This window comes from Pleuronectes platessa, chromosome 11 (genome assembly GCF_947347685.1).
Source record: "Pleuronectes platessa chromosome 11, fPlePla1.1, whole genome shotgun sequence".
NCBI lineage: Eukaryota > Metazoa > Chordata > Actinopteri > Pleuronectiformes > Pleuronectidae > Pleuronectes > Pleuronectes platessa.
In genome coordinates this window covers 24,318,616-24,343,809 of record NC_070636.1, presented here as the reverse complement: position 1 = coordinate 24,343,809, position 25,194 = coordinate 24,318,616, and the positions used below count along the sequence as shown (strand labels likewise).

At 41.0% G+C, this 25,194-nt stretch overlaps 1 protein-coding gene across 1 annotated transcript; it reads left to right on the top strand.

The window, feature by feature from the left end:
• The first annotated feature begins 16,967 nt into the window (after positions 1 to 16,967).
• Positions 16,968 to 24,911, top strand: osr1 (odd-skipped related transcription factor 1). The gene is made up of 3 exons (XM_053434839.1): positions 16,968 to 17,117; positions 22,408 to 23,106; positions 24,191 to 24,911. Exons 2-3 carry the CDS (start codon positions 22,436 to 22,438, stop codon positions 24,321 to 24,323), a joined length of 804 nt encoding a protein of 267 aa, XP_053290814.1. The 5' UTR covers positions 16,968 to 17,117; positions 22,408 to 22,435; the 3' UTR covers positions 24,324 to 24,911.
• The last annotated feature ends 283 nt before the right edge of the window (positions 24,912 to 25,194 follow it).

The window sequence follows — 25,194 nt, the reverse complement described above, 5'->3', positions numbered from 1 at the left end:
CGAAGGCATCTGTGTGGCTTTCTGATATGATGATGTTTTTAAAAATTGAAAAAGTTAAATACTTTCTTAGAGGATCAACCGGAAAATTCAACAAAGTCTGGGACCCTTTACTAGTTTATTTTGACAAACTTGTCACTCTCCCCTCTCATTAGTATATGGCGTTAACGTAAAGCGCAAACACTTTCATCTTAGGAGAACTCCCCCCCCCCCCCCTTTTTTTTTTTGTTTTTTTTTTGTTTTTTTTTTTTGTTTTGTTTTTTTTTTTTGTTTGTGGCAAAAGGAATGTTAGGGTGGGATGGGGTTTATAAAAATATAAAAATGTAAATTGTTAAAATGCTACTGTTTCATTGTACATTGACACAAAAAGAAATTTAATTGAAATATTGCAACATGTGTGACAGTGTACATCTTGTCTAACAACCAATAAAAAATACATGTAAAAAAAAAAAAAAAAAATTTGTTCGATTTCACCTTACACTTTTACACTTTAGAACCATGGCATCAAAGGCCGTTGATATGTTTTCAAATTAAAATACTGTTTTAAAACAGAAAAAAAGATTGAACACAAATGTAACAAGTAGTTATGAGCCATTGAGTAAAAGTGAGATTTAAAAATAAAAACTCACCTCCTCACAAACCTGAAGTCATCTCAACAAGATTCCATGAGCAGTTCAGTGGACTTCAGTAGCCTCTCTAGTCTCCAGACCTGAATCCAGATGTAGCTAAAAGTGAGTTTTGAGGGATAATTTAAAAACAGACAGTGACTTTTTTCGTCTGAGTTCATCAGGTAATGTATTCCAGAGGTTTGGGGCCCTGACAGAAAAGGCCCTGTCACCCTTGGTCTTCAGCGTTATCCAGGAACAGTCAACAGGACCTTATTAAGAGCTCTGAATCTTTTCTTGCTTTTGACTTTGTAATGTTATTGCACAGCTCCTGTTGAGTTCCTGTTATTGTATTCCCATGTATATACATCACCCTTGTTTCTGTAAAATGAATATAAATGACCTTTTCAACACCTTTAATAAAACATCTCATATAAAGTTACGACTGTCTAACTACGTAGAATAAATGTTAATATATCTTGATATAGCCTTCAGATTCAACTCTCTTTATTTCCATACTTCCTTGTCTGGTGACAGTGTGCGTAAAACATGAAAACGATAATAACCTCACAGGACCATTATTTACTGCAAGTGAAGTGAAATTCACTTGTAATTCCAGGGCAGTAAGTAGCTGCTCACTAACAGTGTGATCCTACTCAGGCTCTCAAGTGATGACAGATGGCTCCAAATATGCGTGGAGACATTCTTGGTTTATGCAGCAGCCCAGGAGGACCATATTCATACTGAACACATTCCTGAGGAGCAACGCATCACTTGATAAAACTAATGGGTCCAGAGGAGCCTCCACCCACATTCTGTCTCTATTTCGGACTTTTGAATCCTCTCCCATAGTGAACACGTCTTTCTGCTGTGTCACAAACACACAGAGGAGCAGGACCAGTGAGACAGGTACATGCAGCGCTGGTATCACATCTCTATTATGGACTCTTGACTTTTCCTGTTTTACTTTGAAATTACTACAGTGTGTCTTCTGTTCATGCCGACTCCCTGGGTTTGTCTGCCCCGCCCTGATATGTTTCACCTGTTCCCACTCTGCCCTGCCTTCCTTGTGTATTTACTGTAACTCTCTGTGTTCCCTTCACTCCTTGTCAGCTCGACTGTATTAGTTCCCTGTCATTTCCATGTCGATTTTCCCGTCTGCATTGGATTTGCTTTTTTGTTCCTAGCTTTATGTCTGTTATCTGTGCCCTTGGACTCCTTGCTGCCTTTATTCACTTGAATGACTGGAAGCTGATGACTGGGGCTTCTTAATTAACCAGTTGGGCTGAGAGAAGGGACATCGGGGAGAAAGGGTGGGGGAGTAAGAGTTTTGTTGTTGTAATGATAATAATGTTTGTGATAAATATAAATAATATTATAATAATCCTAATAGCGCCAATGATACCAGCAATAATAATGGCAGTTTCTAGGCACATACCTCCGCCTAGGCCCAATAGTCCCATTCATTTAAATCAAATTACACTAACTTTTCAAACTCGGGTCCATAAATAAATCCAATTTCTTTCATCCTTATCCATGAATTATTCTCTGTGAAATCAGTGAAAATGTGGAACGTGGGAAGTGGGAAGTTGCTGCAGCTTAATAGATTCAAGTTTTACTTTGACCATATATAAGAAAATGAAAGCAATCACTAAAAATATTTGTATTAAAAGTGGAATCAAGGGTTCTTGGTGGCAAAGACAAGTTAAGCTAAGGGTTACTGCACATTATAGGTTGTTCAAGTCTTTTTAAAATGTGGGAGACCACAACATAATGACAGATTTGATTCGATTTTTTATCTTATAATCTTTGTGTCTGTATTTCCTGTCTGCATTACTATAGAGCTTTTCTAGTCTTAATGACCACTCAAAGCGTTGTTACTTCTATGTTCTTCTTTTCTTCTTATTGGTGGTTGGCAAAATACATTTAGGCTCATTACCGCCACTTTCTGAACTTCAGGAGAAAAAACAGTGTATTCTGTTTCGCAGCGAAATAACAATAATTTTGGAAGTAGTCATGGCTGAGAACATGTTTGATATTTACGAATCTAGATCGGGGAGGCTCCGACTGCATTGGTAGCATTGCGATTATTTAGTAGTCCCCCCATACATCTTATTTGGGCAGATAATCATCACCAAGTGACCTCCAGTCTGGAACGCCCCCTGCGATTTTTGAAAGGGTCAAATCCGGTCTAAAATCGGTCTGATTATCCTTGAGTGTGCAGCAGCCTTAATCCTTGCTTTTATTCCCAGAAGGCAGAACTACTGTAATGGTCTTCTCACTAAACACCATTAAACAGCTGCTGCTCATTCCCAATGCTGGACCAAGAAAACAGAACACATTACTACACATCTGAAATCTTTGAACTTCTCCCAGTTGCAGAGTAGATGTTAGAGTGCTACTTGTCTATTCATCACTGAATGGTTTAGGCCCAGATCACATCTTTGATGTGCTCAAAGAATGCATACCAAGTAGGGATCTCAGATTAATGGAATCAGGTCAGCTAGTGCAGAGTCCAAACTAAACACTGTGCAGCAGCATTTAGTTATTATGCTGCATACATTTGGACAGAAGAGCTCAGATATGTAGCCATTTTTAAATCTCAGTGAAGAATTTCATGTGACTGATTCTGCTCCTGCTGCACTTTGATTCTGCAAGTAGACCTCCACTCTCTCCTGGAGTTGAAGTGATGTCTCTATGGCTGAGGTCTATTTGTGGGATTTGTCTTAGTAGCTATTTGATTAACTTATAGACGATGCTACTTACACCTTGTTTTTATTTTTTTCTAGTAATTTATTTGTAGATATCTCTATATGGATATTTTTTTTAATTTAGCACCTGAAGTTTGCAGGTGACAAACTTCATGGGATGGGAAAATATTTTGTGGACTAATTAAACTAATTTCTAAATTGTTTAGGATCAAACTTACTGCACTACGGAACAAGATCACTGCAGAGTGGAGGGAACAGCTACTCTGCTGCCGTCGGACCTGGGAAACTTAAACTTGCCATCATTCAGTGTGTAGTTGAGCCAAGCAAGTGAACCCAGTTGCAAAGGTGTTGATGAGACTGGAGTTGAATAGATGTTTAGGCCAGTGGTGCAATGTAACAAAGTACATTTACTTAGTCAATGAGCTTAAGTACATTTATCATAGAAGTTGAGACAGAGGAATTCCCCCGCACAACCAAAGCAAAGCGGTGTCTGCAGCAGCATCACTGTTGAAGAAACACTGCAGAGAGCTGAAGTATAGGTAATAGACTACACTTGGCAAGTACTTTAAATACTCTACCTCTAAGCATATTTAAAAGGAAGTATTCTATTTACTTTTGCTTAGGTTTAAAGTTCAGTGCGGTACTTTTGTGGATTTTTGTGGATTTATGTGTACTGGAGTACTTCCTCCACCAATGGTTTACGTATTGGTTATGACACAGAAGGAAACAGACCAGGGGGGATGGCTGTGAGTGTGGTGAAGAAGGCTGGCGGTCGGGGGGGCGGCTGAGCCAAGCAGGCTAACCCTGGAGTCCAGGGAGTCACTGAGCTGAGCTGAGCAGACAGGACTGGAGAAGGAGTAGAACAGGTTAGACAACACGCCAAATATATCTTCAATGGTTTGAAGTGCAGACGGAGAAGGAACCAGGACCTGGCAGCGTGGTGGTGGTGGAGCTGGGCATCTGCACGGGTCTTGATTACAGGATGGAATGCTGCTGGTGGGGCTCTGCTCTGACTCCAGCACACCTGTCTCCACTCAGAGAAACACACAGACACACACACACACACACACACACCGAACACACACAGGGAAAGCGACTGCAGGGGAGGCAGAGTGTGACATTTATCATAGGATCTAAAGCTACTTTCACACATGCTCTACGTCCCTCAACTTTTCTGTTTGTGTGAACACGAATTTCTGATTCTCTTGAAGCGGACTCTAAACGGTCTTTACCCCGCCTGCTCCTTTCACTGGGATGACCCTGTGATGTCAGATTGAGCCCTTGTGTGAATCCCCGGTGGGCGCTCTGGTGACGTTTCTATCCTGCCTCCCAGGTGGGCTTCCCAGGCCTCGGTCCTCCCCTCAACCACCGGCAGTATTTCCCAGCAGGTGAGAACGCATCTCACATGGACCAAGTCTTCCACGAGAGTAGTCAGGGTGGGACCAGGATGTCAGCTGGACCATTTTGAAACACATAATACTGTAATCATACAGCAGTCATTGGCAATGAAATGCTTGTGTCATAGGCTCCCTTCTAGCTATAGTCAAAAATGTTACACAAGCAAAATAAAATATAAAATAGATTATAAAAACTATAAAAAAATTATATAAAATAACAACTAAATAAAAATATATAAAATAAAAGGAAGGATTACTATAAAATAATATATGAAGTTCCCTTTGCTTTTAATGTCCCCTTCTAAACAGTGCCACAAGGGGGAGGACTAGAATAGCTTGCTATGTCATCAGAAGCCATACGGGTATAACTCTGAAAACAAAAAAATAACATGAGTGGGGAAGTTCACCATCTTGATTCGCTTTATCCGTTCTTAAAGCATTCGGGTTACCCCTTCCTTTTAGGGGGGTCCTTCGTACACTACAATTGTATACATATTTTAAGGGCTAGATGGCCACCACCCCTAGATCACATGGAGAAACACTAACCCTTCACGGCCGTGCACAGAACTAAAGGGGTCTAAGGGGTGAATTAGGACAAGGCTGTAAACTGGACAGAATGGATCGCAGCATGTTCCGCAGCAACCACCACTGACCAATGTGCTGAATCGGTGTCGGTTTAACTTTCATTTTCTGTTTTGAGCTATGGGTGATTATGCTGTACTGTAAAGGGCTTTGAGTGGTCATCAAGACTATAAAAGCATCACATAAACACATGCCATTAAGCATCATACCATGTTGTAGTGACAAATCAGTGCATTACAGAGAGTGATAGACAGTGAACTTATGTTAATAGATCAACACTGACACATTTTTACAGATGCACAAGCATACAAACACAACTACACACATGGACATGAGCTACACACCCACCCACACACACACACACATATGACACCCACATTCACTGTAAATAGTCTACGTTATTGCTGGAGCATGTTAGGTGTCCCAACACAGGCCTGGCTACTGCAGGCTACAGTCCTCTCTCCATATGGATCTAATTACTGTACTGGAAATATGACTGTGATACACAGGTACTACACATTCTCCATCAAAGCCAGATTTTCTCTTTGGTAAATTATACTTCAGCCTCCATGCTGGGCATACAGAGGGAGGGGGAGCGTCCTGCATTGGATGAAATGTGGGCAATTGAGGATTGAAGACCGGCTTCTGGTCAAATTTGATGTATCACTGAAATCCATACTTGTGCTCTGGTAACGAGACACGGTTCATCCCAGCGCTTTGATTTATAATACCTGCTCCAGCCAAACAGTGTTCATTTATTATTCTGCCTCTGTGCAAAAGTACATTCACGTGGTGTCTACACAATTCATTTCATCATGTACAGTACATCTTCAGGCATTACTCATGAGGATTTCAGAGCTTTCCATGTGTGTTTTTTACACTGTGGGATTATGAATGTATGTATGTATGTTTGGGGCATCAAGCTTACATGAAATGTAGTGAGAACACTTAGAGGGAAATGCACAAACAATGGAAACAGATTTAAGTGATCCTCAGCATGAAAGCTTAATATTACATACAGTACAATGGTTGTTGTTTTTTTGTCATGATAAATGCTGATAAAAGACACTCTATCTTACACTTTTTGTTTATGAACCTGGGCAGGGATGACCAGTCAGATGATGTCAGCACAGTCTGTAAATTATATAGGATCAGATGTGAATTGAATTGAACACAATGTCTTAGCGAGAGATTCTGGACAATCCAAAGAGATTTTCCTCCCAGCCCCCGTAAAAACGTTGTATAATCTCCAAAAGAGCCCAAGTACGATTCACTGCGAACAAGTGGCTGCCTTAATGATGTTTCTAACACACGACAGATGCAAAACATACAAAAAAAGAATACTAATCTCTAAAGAGAAAGCAGAAGACTTCATCCTGGATAAGAGAGACTCTTCCTTTTGGCGACAGCGGCGTTGATGTGCTGTAAACAAAAACATGTGATTTCCACAGCAGAATTACTGCGTTATATTCTGCACGCTGCGCCACCCATTGCAATAACACTGCAGGGGGTTTTCTGTTGTTGTGAATATGTCTGACTGGAGAATGTCCTGCTACGTTCCTCATGTATAAAAGGCAAACTCCAGGCCCCAGCGTCCGGACATTTTCCAGAGTTGATGTCTAAAAGTAGCTTAAGTGGCAAAACATACTGTATTATGGCTGCCTTGTGATAGTGGACGTTGTCAGAGCAAAATAAAGAAGTGCCTAACCCTAACCCATTCAACAGGTGTTTGCAGTTAATGTACGTAGTGAGGATGTGTGATGACATCATGGGATTCATTTCAATGTCAGTGGCTTCAGCCAACACAAACAAAACTACCCTGATGCTCTGAAATGTCTTCTATAGATAGGACATGTCCCACAATGTAGAGTAGAACGGTTTTCAATCCAGTGAACAAGAATGTGGTCAGTGAAGCTCCATCGATAAAATCCGGTCCCTCTGATGCTACACCTCAACCTACAGAACATGAAATTCAACACCGTCTGGATAAGAACAAGACTTTGTCCATGTGGCTGTGAAGGATGGCTATCCTGCACCAGTAGGGCAGCTTTATGAAGCAGAGAATGTTGCTTTGACCTGCCGTAAACTACTTGACAATTGTGATTAGGTCTTTGAGGATTTGTTGATCACAGATGCTCAGTGTAAGTACGCTGAGCAGAAGAAGGAGCAGGCTTCATGTATTCAGAGATGTGCCAGGATAACTGCTTCCAGGTTTGGTGCTGACCAATGACAATCGGGCCTCTGAATCAGATGTGAAAGTCATGTGCTACCCAGAGTCAGCAAATTGTACAACTGCAGCAAGTATCATTTTTTCATTAAGATGAGTATATTATTAAGTTTCAAAGTTGTTGTTCACTAATATAAAGGATGGGGCTAGGGAATTATTGAACCTCTCATAAAACCACTGATTACTACCTGAGAAAAATAATAATAACAACACTAAGAGAATATTACAAAATTTTTCCACATGTGTTAATGTTAATGTTAAGCATAGTATAATGTGCAATATTACCGCTTTTACTTACTCTTTTTATAACTTATACCTGATACTAAAATACTATTGTCGTATTCTGTTGTACTCTATTGTGTATAGTAAATTCTACTTTTCCGAAGAGAAGATTTGAAAGTGAAGTTGCACAGCTGAGTTACAGTATGACAGGAGGACAATAATAATAATCAACTTTATTTACATAGCACTTTTTAAAAATATATAGCAAAGTGCTTTGACAGTAAAGCAAGAAAAGTGAATATAAGAGAAATAAAAATCAGCAGAATGTAACAAGGAGGCCAGACAACCACGTTTAGGTGGTCGGAAACAAGGTAGTGCTCAAATTAAATGAATAACTATAGAGCTGTGTCACGTGAAAACTTGTACACAAAAAGGCACATAAGGGGTCAACAATTCTGTGTTGTAGCTTGGGGCCAGACCCTAGCGTGCTTTAAAAGTGATGAGGGAAATCTTAAAGTCAATTCTCAAACCATAGGAGAGAAGCAAGGATCGGGGTGATGTGATGTTGCCTTCTAAGACCAGTGAGAATCCTAGTCAAAGTCTTAAGTCTTCATACTCTATACGGAATATGTTGCTTATCCTTACGCCACTAAGCTAAGATGTCATTGCTTTCTAACTTTCATACTGCAGCCCTTTTCTTTGGAAAGTGAGAAAAGTAACACAATGAAGTCACCAACCACGCATGTCACTTCACTCCGTTCCTCTCCGTGCATTTATCGGAGAGGTCAGAATATGGGTGCACTCCAAGTTTAGGGGCGGCTGCTCGACCACAAAGCCTCTGGGAGAAAGGCCGGTCTATTGTGCTGACGATCTCTGTGTACAATTAATCTTGTGTGCACAAGTGAACCAAAACATGGGAATGAATTCATCAAGGAGTGGGATTATGAAAGCATAAATATCACAAACTCAATGTATTATTTTCTCTTGATGGCCACTGTGGGGCTCTGCAGAGGATCATTTCGAATGTGGGTCTTCATTTGGACTCTTTCCCCACACTGTTTTTTAGGTCTAAGTTTGAAAGGGACTTTTTCCTGTCTCTTGAAATGTGCCTTACATACAGGCAGTGTGATTGAGCTAACCTGTTAACAGGGCTGCCAAAAAGAAAACAACCCATGTATCACAGGCCTTATAGGTACACAGTATATTGAAGGATGCTTAATATGTATTTGATGGGAAGTCAGCACAGGATATAGAGTAACTAGAATTATAATTGTATCCAACATTTCAACATACCTGAGTTTCAGTGCCTGGATTCTAGCTGTTGTTGTGAATTGTGGTTTCTTTTTTCTTAATCTCTGAATGGTCTTAAAAGATGGCCTCAATTCCACAGAACAGCTCTTTCCCATTTTCTTATTCCTTTTTATACTTTCCAGGGATTAAAGAAGACGGAAAGATCATTGTGAGTCAGTGGAGATAAAGCACAACAGCCCAATCATCAGTCTGTGTAGGACAATCTGAGTCGAAGCTCCAAAAAGCTATCTTGATTATGTGCTCATAAAATAACTGCTGACTTAAGACCAGGTTTTTGTTTGTCAAAAGTACAATCACTAACTAACCCTAACCTCCTAGCAACAATGTGTCTGACTGCAACTCATTTTTAGACCAAGTTTGCCCAAAGATGCTCACATTATATCTTAACAACATAGGTGCTTGACGGGAAAAAATGAAAACTGTAACCGAAACTAGCAAAGACACTTCCATCACACTTGGCGATCTATAAACTGCGTTCAGACATGCTCTGAACTCTGGAGATCTTCCGGAGAGGCTGCAGACGTTCTCCAGCCTTTCTTCTGCCAGCCCCCAAGTAAGAACTCCAGATACTGTCAGAGTGAGTCCATGTGAGAACACAGCAGGAGATACCCCGGAGGATTGTGTGAGCAAGCGTGTGTCGAAGACGTTTCTAACAAGAGACAGACACAAAACCAAAAAGAATCCAAATATCTCAGGATGAAAAAGCGGTTCCATGCATGTAGAAGACGATGTTGTCAAGAGGGCTTTTGTTGATTTGAGCTGACGACGGTGTAGGTACACTGTAAACCAAAACAGGTGATCTCTGCAGACTTCCCCTGCCTGGTGCACCAGCCTTCGCCTGTACGGACTTGAGATTTTCTTTGCTGCTGTGAGCACGTCTGACCTAAGAATCCCATGCTGCTTTGTTCATGTGTTAAAGCGAACCCTCTACTCCAGACCTTCTCTGGAGTACATCACTGGAAATGGCTTTAGTATAAGGCAAGGCCCATTGACTTTCACTGGGAAAATGACGACTGCATTAATAATCACCCAAAACAGCAGATTTACAGAGATCTCTGCAATTGCTGTCGAGTCTGTAGCTCTGGACCCGATTTTTCAGTCAACACTGTAGTACAGACAACAATGTAAACTTGTTTTGAAGCAAAACTGTGCAGCAGCAGCAGTTAGGACAGGAATGCTGAAGTCATAGAGGCTTATAACTGGAGCCAATGGTAGCTGAAGCTTATGCATTAAGTGTGTGTGTGTGTGTGTGTGTGTGTGTGTGTGTGTGTTTCTGTGCACATGTAGCGCACCTGCACACAGTCCTAAATTTGTCTAAATCAAAAACAGCTCCAACCTCAAATAGTTCCAGTATGAGTCAACAGTGTGATGGTTTCTGCGAACAGCCACCCTCTGTGGTTTCATACGATAATAAAATTACATATTCCTTTATAGTCCACCAGCCCTGTCCCAGATGCAAGTGCTAAAATACATCAAGTATATTGTCAGGAGGTGAAGAGCATTACAAGTACTTAGAGTGGAAAACAAAAGAAATGATCAGTAGGAGGGAAAGAGACAGATGGAGAGAGAGAGAGAGAGAGCGCGAGAGAGAGAGAGAGAGAGAGAGACAGAGAGAGAGCTCTGGCCTCACTGCGTTCACTCTCTGCTCAACTTTAATCATGTCCTGCTGTTTTAGCTTAGCTCAAACTAACTAGGACCCCAAACAACAAATAAGATTAGATGAGATACAATTTAATTGACGCCCGTGGCTACACTGAGTCACTGCAACAGCACAATTTTAATGGCAATGAAAAGAAAACACTTGCAATATAAATAAAGGCCCATTCCGCTGGGATTACCATTACAGGTGGAGGTGTGGAAGGAAACATCCAGCGTGCTCGTCACTAATTTAACTCGTCGCTCCAGATGGCACTTTAACCATCAGGAAATTACAGGATAGGGTCTGTAATGGACAAGGACATTCCACAGGACAAAGCCAAGAGAGATGAAGAGAGAGAGGCCAGAAACCACCCCAGGGGGGCGTGTGAGAGTTAACGGAGAGCCGCGGAGGGAAAGAGACGAGGCAAAGATACTGCATGAAGTCATAACTTAGTCAAATCTGAAAACGCACGCATGAAACACATATTAGCAGAATTCAGTGGGACTTATATTTCGCAGGGATCGGTTAAAGTAATGTGACTGAAATTAAAACAGCCCATTGGATGAACCCTTATGAGGTTTTGCCCTGCTGATCGTGGTTTCTTTTCTGTTTTCATATTGACCATGTGTTGAATAATGCGGAGTTGGGCAGAAGTTGATTTTCTACTACAAGTTGTGCTATACAACCCTTTCTCATTTGTCGTCCCTTGGACTTCATAGTAAAATTATGTTTTAAACTATATTTTATGCTATGATTTAAGGTTTTCTGACAATATTACTACTGACTGATATTTGTATATTTGTTCTTTTATTAACTTGAATCTGTTTAAATGAATGTTTGTCACAAGTTTGCTGAACGTGCTGAACGGGATGAGTTGAAATCTTTATTACACTTTCCATTATTGCAGTGTTTCTGTACATTGTCGATCAGTTAATGTCGGTGTATTTCCTGCATTATTCCCCTAAGATTAAAATTACATGTAATTTTGGTTGAAACACCGAAGAGACTCTTTTTCAAATATAGAGTCCCCGTCATATTAGTGAAATGGATATGTTCCGAAGGTGGTTAAGATGATGGCTAAGGTAAAACATCGAGGGACAAAGAATTACGAGCTGAAAATGTTGATTGTCGATTATCAGTGCTGCAAAAGTTGCTCAAATACACAACTGAAAGTCACAAATGAGCAGGGCATTGACTGGTCTAGACACCAGATCTGGATTTTTATTTGGATCTGCACCAAATCGCACACACTCATAAGGATCAGTCCCCTTAACATTCCTGTTGTTTTTCATCACGATGATCCCTGAATTTTCTCTGAGAAAGTAACATATCAATGTTTAATCTTCCAATGGAAAAGCAAGTGAAAACAAAATCCCTGACCCACTCTTCACCAAACTCTTTCCTGACCCATACCACAGAATGTTGTGGTAATCCGTCTGGTAGCCTTAGCTAGGTAACAAACAAAACAAACAAACGCAGATGAAAACATGACCTCCTTGGCGGAAGTAATAAAGATTACATTTTCCTGCGTTTTTTTAACACATAAATACTCAAAAAGTAAAGCGACAATAAAAAAACTTTTGTCTTTTACTTTCCACCTTAAATTGAATGCACCACCTGAATTTCAGACCTTCCCCAACCTGACAGAATTTGAGGATGAAATGCATTACAGTCATAAAAGGTGTGATCCGGTTAAACACAACTTTAGCCATAGCACATCAGCTCTCAGTATCAGTAACACTGAGTATAGAATAACCTGAACGCGTGTCCACACTTGGTGACCCCGTTAACTCTAGTGAATGAAATGAGGACAAAATCCACAAATTGGTTTTTTTCTAGTTTAGCTGCAGCTCTCATGAGGTTTCAACAGAATGTTAGAGACATGTGGGTGTCGACCAAAGTTTTATGACAGAACACTCTGTGTGTCATAAGATGTGATCTTTAATGTCAATCTGCTGCTGCTGAACAAAAACAGATCAAAACACTCCCATTTCCGATGGACTAACTTTGGAAAATACACGTTTGCTTTGTGAAGCTCAGACAGCTGAGGCCTCATAAACCTTGGAATAACCTTCTCATGTTTTTTTCCGACAGAACATATTGGATCATGTCCCCCTTCTCCCAGTGTGGTCATGTTGGGATGGGATGACTTCACACCCATTATGGAGGGAAGGAATTATTACAAACACACCAATAACTCCTTATTGGCATATATGAATAAGTGAGTATTGTGTTAAAGTATAAACAATACAATCTGGACCAGTCTTTAAAGATAAAATCCGTGGGTTGCAAGGTGCAAGTTTATGGTGACTGGGGGGTCACTCTGAGAGCACATGACTCCACCAATGCTAATGCTCTATCCAACCATGTCAAAGCAGTGTTTGTAATTGTGATAACAAAAGATATTGAAATGATTGTTTATGACCTTTTCCCTTGTATTACTGTATATATATATATGCATATTTATTTCATTCTTATTTTTTTTATTTTTTTATTTCAATGTCTTAACTCTTCATTGTACCCTCGGCGCCATTGTAAATGAGGGTCTTATTCCTCAATGTGTTTTCCGAGGCTTAAATAAATAATCCTTGTCTTTCTCTCTTTAGTATGTGCACCTTCTGTCCTGACCTATCCTTCCATCCAGTTTCAAGGTAATCTGTCCAGTAGCTTTTGTGTTATCCCGTTAACTACAGCTGTTTTCAGACATGGCCTCCAGAGGAACGAAAGAGTTGGGTCCGGACTCTCTCCGCAGTTTGACTTTCACACATGAGCAAGGCAGCATTACATTATCTGCTCAGACGTTTATACAACATCAGCAAATCCGCTACAGGACTACGTGTGTGGCAGCTCTTTTTCATTCTGAGAAAATGTGTTTTTCTTTCTTTTTTTTCTTTTTTTTTGAGTTTTGCATCTGTCGCCTGTTAGAAGCATCATTAACACACCCATTCACTCCAGGTTAATCCTGAAGAAGATCTCCTGCTGTTTTCCCACATTGTCTCCTATGCACTTTCAGCGGACTCCATGCGAAGGGGCCAGGTAGCTCTGTGCATGTCTGAAAAACACTTAACAGTCAGACAGACAAAACAAAAATTTGACCTCCTTGGCTAAGGTGATAAAAGGAAAAGGACAGTGGCTTCTTCTTCTTAAAGTATGGGACTTTTGACTCCCCTTTCTGCCAGTAAGAGTAATTACACAAACACAGTTGAATACAGATAAATCCCTACACTTCCAAAGTAAAACTTCTTAATTTGGGTAGACTAACAGCTACATTGCTGTCTCCGCCATATTCCTGGCCACTGAAGCCTAATCTGGCAGTTGCTCGCCCCTTTATCTCTGCCAAACCACGTTGGTTGATGTAAAACGTGTTGAAACCGGTGAGCTGCGTTGGGAGTGATGGGTTTAATCCACTTTGTCAGAATAACACCAAACGTTTGAGGAACACGTCACGACCACTGATTGAAACAGCCTAATTTTTAGTTTTCAGTATTAAATATGATGGTGCTGTGTCAAGCTTGTACACATTTGTGGCTTAAGATGTATTGCATCAGCCTTAAGGGACCCCCCCCCCCCCCCCCCCAAAAAAAAAAAGAATAATGTATAGAAGATTAATTTAGAACATCAAAAGCTCTGACCCGTGTTAATATTCTGTCTAATCAGCGTAAGTGAAACTTTTAACTGTATCTCACAATCTTCACTAGTGGATGGTACATGTTTTGTTTTTCTGTGTCCCCTCCTCATGAACTCCATGTGCATCAAACAATAGAGGAAATGAAAGAAAAGAAATGGAAAACGATTGTTTACCCTGCACATTCTGGTAGAAACCTAACATACCGAATATTTTCAAAAAACATACTTATACCATTAGACCTATGGGAGCTGAGGGTCGGGTGTATTTTGAATGATTTTAGCCACTTCTTTTGTCTGCAGTGTTTGAATTTCATCTGAAACATGTGTATGCATGTGTATGTGATCTGCACCACTGCAGAGGAGGGCCAGTGAGCCTGGATGAGCTGCTCTGTGTGCACGTGCATGCTGTGTTTTTCTGCACAGTAAAGTATCCCACCCCACTGTGGACACCTACACCAGGGCCATTCTTCACAGTTTGTATTCCTCTGCTGCCTCACGCAATGTAAATAATGCCTGGCCACTGTGTTTTATTGCTCATAAATGGAAGGTAAGCGAGGCTCCTGTGCCACCATCTCTTATTGATTGCCACGGTTGCACTCATAAACTTGGCACTAGTATGCAATATGAACCAGTCCTTCCAAGTTTCTCTTAAAATATCAGCAGGGCACATGAAGCCAAAATAATCCATTTGTTTCCTTCATCATTCTTACACACACAGTTGAGTTTGCTTTGTGGAGCACAGTGAGACACAATGCTTAGTGAGGAAGTGTTACAAACTATGGATCATGAGTCCAGGTGAAGTCGCAGATTGTCCAGCAGATGGCAGATTTTCTTCACTAGAAGCTGCTTCGCTTCAACAACACTAAGACACCAGTAAATACCCCGCACACACTTGGTGTTTCAGAACTATCCTTCACACTTGTCTTTATATGAATGTTTCCTATCCACACACACACGCATGCAGGCACGCACGCGCGAGCGCGCGCACACACACACACACACACACACACACACACACACACACACACACACACACACACATTCACAGACACACACACACACGCAAACAAACACTCACGCACGCACGCACACACACACACACACGCAAACACACACACACAGAGGGTTATTGTGTAAGGGCTGGTAATTGACAGGTTATTATTTGTAAGTAAAGAATGATAAATGATATTGTTAAAATCAAAATGATTATTAATTTGACACCTAAAGGCAGGAAATTAATAACACTGATTCAAGCCCCATTTTTGCATCAAGGTCAAGAAAATCTGACTGTAACAACCTAATATTTTTGTAACCTGAAAATGCTCCTGGCGGACTCTATTTCAGTTTGTTGAATTTGTTAAAGTAGCACTGCTGTACCTTTTTTCTGAAAGTGAATTTATAATAACCCTAACCAATACAAACTTAATACAAGTTAGTGTGTCCTAGATTTAACAATAGCCTGATCGTGTTTAACCTCTGGGGACTGTATTCAATTATTTCTTTAGCGGATCTCTTTAATAATGATTGTTATAATTCATATTTGTCACATGAAGCTCACAAATGTGCTTGGCACTTAATGGATTCATGTGCTTTTCTGTACCGATATCACAGCTGTCGAGTAAAGTCATGTGTGGCCATCACCACAGGACTCCTGTATGGTAAATGAGCTTATAGTTTAGTTTTACACAGACTATATAATTATTCTGCTTCAAATTCATATCTAACTTGTACCTTAAAATTAAAAGTTAATTTGTGCAATCAATATTCTGCATAAATCCTTATTGGGACAAGATAAGATACATTTAATAAGGTGATCGGTCGGTGACCGTCTTCACTCTCTCCCACACTGTCTCACAGATTTCTGAGGCCCACAGGTTTCAGTGCCAATGGGCAGCATGACACGCTCTGACCCAAATGAGTCCATTAGGTCTTTCGGCATTAACAGCAGCGGTCTCTAAATGTCATCCCCAGCAGAGAGAGTCCCTGTGAAGGCAGCGCACAGGCTGCGGGAGCAGAGAGAGGTTTTACGCGCGGTGCTGTGAAGTCACAAACTCTCACCTTCTCTGACTGACTCTGGATTTTTGCCAGACAAACGTTCTGAACCAGAATTGTAATCATTAAATATCAAACATGCGGCCCGTTAACACGCACAGTTAGAGACGCGCAGAAATGGCCTCCATGCGCTCTTTAATTTACTCGTTTACAGTTAAGTGCCAGAAAAAGTCTTTGCTATTCCTTTTGACTGTTTAATACAAAATGTCTATATAAATTCCATTTGGATACATTGTCTGTTCGGTTCCAAGGCGCGTGTGCGCACCGCTCCATATCACCACTCCTGTCGAGCGTGCTGCACGGAGCCGAATGCAACATGAACACATCAGCACAGTTTTGTTCCTGCCTGACGCCATTGGATCACACAGCAGAAATATGTTCTGTGTCCTGTTGTGTTATTTTCTTTAGTATATGGGTTGGCTGAATGACGCGCCAGTAGGAGTCGGACTCTGCGCTGCAATAAAGAGGCGGCGGCAGCTGAGAGCGCATACCATTGGAGAGGAGAGGCGTACAGCTGCGCCACCAGCACACCCCACCAGCACACACCAGCGCAGAGCCGGATCAGCCTCACCTCGCAGGGAAGACGCAGAGGCAGCAGCAGCAGCAGCGGGAACATGCTGCCGCTCCGGCCGTTCCATTGACTCATCCCACCGCCAGAAGGCTGTTCTGCGGACCCACACACCTCGATCCCCCGGCAGGACCTCCGCGCTGAAGACGGAGAGTTTGAACATATAAATATTTGATCCGGTAAGTCTTCACTTTAATTTTTCTAAACTCAAACAAAATCCTCGAAGACAAACAAAGTTCTCTCTGAGAAAGTTTCACACGCTTTTTCAAGTATGAAATAATTGTCAACGTAACATTTAAATCTAAGTATTTTAATTATGACTTCAACCAATAAGCAATAAGGAATCGAGCAGCAGGTGACATTCAATTCTTTCAAATGATTATCAATAAATCAATATTAGTATAGATTTTTTTAATTTGTATTCAATTGTACTTAATGACAAAATTTTGATATTTATTTAGAATCCAATGGTAGATAAGTGAAGAGACAATAGTGATGTTTTAGCTGAAACACATCACTTTATCCACTAAACCGCCTTGTTTGTATCTAAGTTTAGTAAAAAGCACCAAAGCAAAGTTTTTATTTGTTTCTCAGCAGATGTGTAAATGTGAGATCTCAGGTCGCTCAGGGAAAATATAGTTTATAAGCTGCTCTGCACTTTCTGTGCACACAAGCAAGACTCCCAACACAATTAACAGCACTTTGTTGTCAGTGGCACATTGGGCCTCTAATCGTCTCTCTACAGAAAACAGTCTGATAAAACGGCACCTTTAATTCAGATGCATATTCATCTCATTTGGCTCATTCATCCTCATCTGCAAACAACTGTTTCAAATAAGACTTTAACAGCTAAATGCGGCAGTCTGAGTAAACATTGTCCAAACAACAAGGGAGAGGAGATTCCCCTCTGCTCTCTGACACCTCCACTCTGTCTCTCCGTGTTTCACCTTTAATGAATGATGCTGCTCTGCTGGATGAAGCCTCGGATCAAACGCAGCGCATATGCATCACAAGAGGCCTGAGAGGCAGGTGTGGGTCTGAGGGGGTCGGGGTCAAAGGCCTCGACACCTCAGATCATGGAGATCAGGTCATGGTTGAAGTGTCAGTGAGGACAGAGGTGAGGGTGGGGGGCATCATAATCATCTCCTGCCACAATGTTAGTCAATGTGAAACAAGAATCTAGATGTTTCATTCAAATAAAAACAGCTGCAGTCTGCTCCTTTACAATAGAAATCAACCTTTTCAGAACTAAGGGAATTTTTGTTAGTTAGGCGATAAATGTGGGACATGAGTATAGGCAGTATTTTGAAGTGACAAATCAGGATGGTGATGCTTTCCATGATTTAAAACATCTTTATTGAATTTATAAAAACATTATCTGGCGTTGTTGGCTCAGACGTTGTGTAAATAATCTCATGCTCCTACATGAGACTAACAATCTGAGACTGTACATGTTTAATGTTTGAGGTCTGAGAGAGGCTGCTGTCAAAAGGCCCATGGTTTCTAACTGTTTTCTGAACAGCCGCAGATTTAAATAAGTGAACATTTACTGTTTGTCTAATTGAAATAGAAACAGGCGGCGAGGTGTGGCTCAGCCTGAGGCGCCCGGAATGTGCTGGACTTGGTGTAGTTTTTTTAGGGGTAACAAAGATCGAGCAGAAATCAGCAAGATTCATGTAAAAGTCAAACTTTAAAAATGATAATGAAGAAACTATTTTCCCACCAAACTGAACTGTGTTGACTCTGATCAAATACGTAACAAGGACCCTATTAATCCTTCGTATGTTTGATTCTTCCTGTACCTAAGGCATGGGTACTTTTCAAGACTTTAAACGTCTACTGTTTCATTTGATAGATATAAGTAATTTATTATTCTGTTATGCTTATAAAACTATGGTCACAGCAGTGGTCCTGAGGGCTCCTGGGATAAAACAGTGCCAACAATTTTCAGAGAAAAAAAAAAGAAGCTCACATCACATATAGTTACTCCTGCCAATTCATTTCTCTGACTTTCTTTTATTCTTGTTTTTCTTTCTTTTTTTTGTGAATTATTTGATTTAGTCTGTCAACTCAAACATTCTGAGGGGGAGAAAATCACTTTGGTCAACCTGCTCACAACTCACATCCACAAGGCCATCTACTGGTTTGAGCCATGAGACGTTATATGAATCAGTTATTACCAGCACCACAGGAGGTAGTTTACTTAGATTTTAATAATTGACCACATATTTTACTACTTGTAAATCTTTACTGGGAAAAATTGTGGTGGACAACTCGTATCATTCTGCAATTTTTTTTAATGTCACCACAGATTTTGGGTACAATTTAAATATGCTGAGCAACAAATTACTGGAATCCAATTACACAACATCCACCCTGTGTCAGTGTTGCTACGGTTTCTATAACATAACATATTCAAAAGCATAGAGAAAAGATTTGGGGACATGTCAGGTGACCTGCGTGTTTTTAATAGTTTTACTGATTAGCATTACTACTTTCTGGGTCTGTGTGTACTACACCCAGCCTGATTACGTTGACATGGAGGTGAGAAGCAGCAGCTCACTCCTCCTAATACAGATCTCAGTCTGGACCAGAGCAGAGCCCCACATGGCTGCCTGGCTCTGGAGGTCCGTGGTATGCAGACTTCAAAGGGTTAAAGGTGAGGATAGGCTCAGCAGCACACCACTTATCTCCTCTAATGACCTCCTAAGTAAAAGTCAATTACTTCTGCGTCATGATCAGAAAGGAACAGACCACAGGGGGCTGTTTGAGCTCCAGTGCTCCTCATTACAACTACTTCGCTGGAGTTTATTGGACGAGCCGCGTGGCCTCAGGCTCGAGGTTAAGGCCTTTCTAATTTACCCATTTGCTACATTTATTACAGCATGTATAAAGCTACAAAAATGTAAACTCCGCGTTCTGCGCCTGTATTATAATCAGATGCAGATGATCCCTCACTGCAGGACGACATTATAATAACCTACTGCAAACACAAATTCACTGCAAAGCGTCACCTGACTTGAATTCCATTTATTGTCTTTGTTTGAGCAGCACTGTCCTGAGCTGTACAGGTGGTAATGAAACCACAGTTATGTGATGCGTACAGTTGAGAAAGGATTTACAACGTTAAGCATTCCACTTAAACTTAAAACAACATGTGTTTTTTTTAGGTTGTGATATGCTTGGGAGATACTAATTCCCCCCCAGCTACTAGTTAAGTCAATGCCAACTTATCGTTATTATTACTATTATTACCAAAACAAGCAGGGATATGTGTCTGAACAATGTGTGCTTGTACAGTGTCGGCTCGACGGGTTATACAGTGTGAAGAGGTGTATTCTCATTTTAACAAAAGCAAAAAAAGAGCCTGACACATGCTCAGTAAATGGTTTTAACTTGTCACAACTCATAAGGCCATTATCATAAATTACGGATCTGGTAACAAGTGAGTCAAAAAAACGGAGGAAAAATGTATCTGTGTTTTCCCAGGTTACGATTACAGACGTGTTTGTTTGACTGAGTTGCGCTGTATAGCTACATGGTGGAAGGAACGATGACATCCTTTCACAGAAACGCCACAGTGAAACACCTATTGATCACTTTTTAAAGTGATCAATAGGAAATGTTCGGACTTAAAGTAAATTTTGGGGTCACACATTCCATTTGTTCTACCACCACAAGTTCGCCATGTGTTTTGAATCTTAGAATTTCATATTTTTCCCTCATTTGTCAGTCCTCATCTGAAACAATAGCTACAGTGGTAGAAGACATAAAACAGCAATGTTAAAGGATTAAAGCTAAAAATAGCCATGTGCAGTAGAGTGGAACCAAAACTGTTAAATTACCAAATATCATATTACTGGATTTACTGCTGCAATTATAAGTAAGTAGAATGATGTTGTTGAACTGGCAGTTTAATCTGGAACAATGTTTCATTTTTAGTTTAATTTGATAATATAAAATAATATATGATATAATATTATATGGGAAATCTGTCATGGTGACTTTTTCGTAGAGTGAAAAGTGAAAATCCAAACTTCTGCAGCACCTGAGTAAGAGTTCTGTGTGAGTGTGCTGCGCTGCTGCGGTGCAGGATGAGTAGAGAGGGCTGCTGTGGGAGAGGATGAGGAGTGGCCTGTGGGACTTGGAGCTGCCGCGGCTCCTGTCGATCAGCGTCTGCCTCAGACAAAGATACATTATTGTCTATTGTTATTCCGGCTTATCAAACCTGATTTAACAGCTCACAGGTATTTCTCTGGCTGAACACTGTCATTCTGTGTCTCTGCCCTCAACAGCCCTGGGCATGTTATGTTTCTGAGGAACAGGAACCCCCCCCCCCCCTCCCCCTCACTCACTCTCTCACACACACACACACACACACACACACACACACACACACACACACACACACACACACACACACACACTTAGTCTAACCCTTCTTCTAGCGTGTGTTGATGCAGCCAGTTGTTTATGTACTCATTTACCACACATTCCCACATTAGTCTTTACATGGGGAACAACAGCAGTGGTTATAAAATGGATTATAACCCTACTGTAATTATAATCCGTTTTCTCATAGGACAATTAACAACAGCTTTAAAGGATCATACCAGAGGCTGCGTTTTCAAACCAGCTCTTTTCAAACCAAATCAATAAACATAAACTCATAACAATACTTTAGATATTTTACAAAGTGATAGTATAAATTGGCATTGGAGGAAGACTTCCTATAACTTGAAAAGCTATCGACGGTGTGGATTCAACAGCAAGGGCCTTTCATATGCACAGCGTCAATAAGCCGACAATCAGCCCCCCTTCATCAGCTTTATCAGCCAGACTGGATGCGTATTGACTCCTGACAGAAGTGTGTGTGTTGTTGTATGGGGTGTGGTGAAGCACTGGGGTTCTGTGTAGATGGGGGGTGGTGAGTGAGTTGCACCAGTAATTAACATATCAAAGAAGTTAATGGGTTTCATCGTTTGATTAAAAAACATTTTACCTTAATATAACTTCAGTCGCTTCACATCAGACGGAAAAAAACTAAATCAAAGTTTTCTCACCAAATAACCAAGAAGCACCGAATTCAAAACACCCGAGACCTCTCAGCCAGTTGTATCTATATACAACTGTATAAAACATAACCTGCTGTGTAAAAAATACATAGATCAACAATGATGCTATCAGTATTTAAGTATTACTTCCTCAAAGTATGTAGTCCCTGTGCCGGTGAGATAGTATTATGAATATTTATTCCAGGGCTGGAGTCAGTGATTACAAGTTTGTGCAATTGTGTTTTGCAGTAGAAACTTTCATATCTAAGGTGACCCTGAGGTTTTCTCACGTGTTAGTCTCCAAATAATTGTTTTGTTATAAACATTCGAAAAGATTTTATAAAATTGTAAAAAGTCACAGTGAATGTTGAACATTGTTGCATATTTTCATCTTCTAATGTTTTGTCTCTACCAGGAGACCTGCTGGATTTTGCGTAGCAGCCATGGGCAGCAAGACTCTGCCAGCACCCGTGCCTCTCCACCCATCCCTCCAGCTGGCCAACTACTCCCTCCTCCAGAGCTCCACTGGCCTCCAGCTGCCAGCAGACCATTTCCACAGCATCTACAGCTTCAGTGCCTTACACGCCATCCATCTCCATCAGTGGACCCTCGGCTACCCGCCTTTGAATCTGCCCCGCTGCACCATTTCCAAGCTTCCAGCTCAGTTTTCCTCCATGGCCTCCATCCCCATATTCCCCCACCTCTTGCATCCCAAGCAGGGTGCCGCAGGGCTGCTGCAGAGCTCCAAGAACAAGCCCCGCTTTGACTTTGCCAACCTGGCGGCAGCAGCCACCCAGGACGACCATCTGAAGGCAGAGGACCTGAGCATGACGGGTGCCGCTGCAGCAGCACAGGCGTCACCTCACCACGCGACCTCAGTTGGCCTTGGATGCCTCCTGGATGTGACCAAACTCTCCTCACCGGAACGCAAGTCCAGCCGAGGCCGACTGCCCTCCAAGACCAAGAAAGAATTTGTCTGCAAGTTCTGCGGCCGCCATTTTACCAAATCCTACAATCTTTTGATCCACGAGAGGACGCACACGGACGAGAGACCATATACCTGTGATATCTGCCACAAGGCTTTCAGAAGACAGGACCACCTTCGGGACCACAGGTGAGAACCAGGGTCATTATGTCCAATAAATTACAGAACAGAACACTGTATTTGCTATATTACTTTGTTGTCAATGGTTGTTGTCAATCTGACAAGCATGCTCCCTTTGTAATGCGATTAGCTAGGTGTGCTAGGTGAGAGTTCCTCCTCTCTCTTTCAGTTTCCATACAACTACTTTCATACACACAGTCATGGTTTATCTGAATGTAGCACCATAGGGCAGCTATCCAGGAGAAACGGTCTAAAGCGCTAACTTTTGAAGGATACTTGACAATTTAGCTTGCATATATTGTTTCTAACTGAACTCCAGACTGTATTGATGTTCTTCAAACATGTGACACCACGTCTGCACCGGAGGCAAAGTGTGAGGAGTGGCTTTAGTTCTGTGCCTGGTTGTGTGCAGAACTAAGGCAGGATGCGTTCTGGCATAGCAGAGTGCAGGTCATTTTGTCTTTAGCAATGCCCATCACACAGTCATTGCAGTAACGTGGAAATTGGAAGACAACAGAGTTGAAGTGCAAAAATAGGCTCTGATTCATGTTTATATGTCTATGGAAACAAGTCGTTTTGCTCAGCCTGATCACGTAGCTAAGACGCATGGCAAGCCCTTCTTATGTGCCCACTTGTGTCCTAGATCAATAGTAACTTATCAACTAAACCACGTTTGAAACATGTGCAATAGCCGCTGACTGTTCAGAAGAGTATAAAACAAGGGATAGAAAACGATGGCAGAGACAATGATCAAGAATGTTTAGTAATGTTTGTTTTGCTTTTAATGAGGTCTGGAGTATGTTAATCTCTCACAGCAAGAGGTTAGATAACGCTCCAACAGAACCTACCCCCAACATGAATACTCAAAAGTCCCATTGGATTTGTCAAATAGTGTTCCCAAACCTAACCACACATTAGTGTCAAAGCAGACATGCTCATTCCAATTGCTTCTGAAATCATGTGCTTATTGTTTGGTTTGGGAGGATCATAAATCTTGCCAAATGTTTGCCAATTCGGTACAAATGATAACGCTCTGCAATCTGACATGCTCTAGGTATTAATATGAGCTGCTCTGTTGTGTTCTTGTTTGCAGGTACATTCATTCCAAAGAAAAGCCCTTCAAATGTCAGGAGTGCGGGAAGGGCTTCTGTCAGTCCAGGACTCTGGCTGTCCACAAAACATTACACATGCAGGTCAAGGAACTGAAGCCAGCCAAGATCAAGTGATCGACTCTGCCAGCAGGGGAAGGACAGGGACACTGGAAAAACCATGACCAAAGACGACAACAGGCAAAGAACAACCAAAGACTTTTTTTCACTTTCAGCAGTAGAAAGAGAGCCCTCGGTTTCTGTGTTCGCACTCCTCAAGGTTGAACTATTTTACCAGACAATTCTTAAAGACCTAATACTGAAATAAGCCTTTGTGGATAAGTGTATGCTTAGTTATCAAAGCCTGACTTCGCAGAGAACCCAGTGGATGTGTGGAATGTGAAATCGACCTTAAAAAAAAACCTGTGGCTGCTCAGCGCAAATAATTTGCTCAGAAGCTTATAATCCAAAGACTTTATAAAAAAGGGACACAACTCTCATATAATTATTTTTTACAAAAACTGAGAATGATCAAAGCCATGTTTGTATAGACACATTTTCATCCTTTTCAATATCACATTCCAATGATATTTTTGTACAGATGCATTATATCAAAATGTATTTTTGCACTTTAACCTGATTATTGATTATTTACATATATCACTGGATTTCTTAAACTTATTTTCAGAATGAATAATCATTTCTAAATAAAATATTTTACTGTAACTGGTTTGTCTGAGTGAAGGTTTATCACATGAGGGGAAAATGTACATCAGGTGGTCATCAGTCACCACAAAACTCTTCATGAGCAATGTAGTGAAAATGAGGAGGATGTGCTTGATGGGCCACAAAGACCACTTATTCCTTCACTAATTGTTAAATCTAAATTTAAACTTTTTTTCCACTTGTTAAATCTCAATAAGATTTCAATATATTAAGGGAAGAATGAACCACTTAGGCTAAATGCTAACATTAACATGCTAATATACTTACAATGGTTAAATTTGCA

Bases quoted from the DNA above. Each gene is read 5' to 3' on its own strand.
- osr1 (XM_053434839.1), top strand. From the start codon at position 22,436: ATGGGCAGCAAGACTCTGCCAGCACCCGTGCCTCTCCACCCATCCCTC. The intron at 23,107-24,190 runs GTGAGAACCAGG...TCTTGTTTGCAG, and splicing joins GACCACCTTCGGGACCACAG to GTACATTCATTCCAAAGAAA.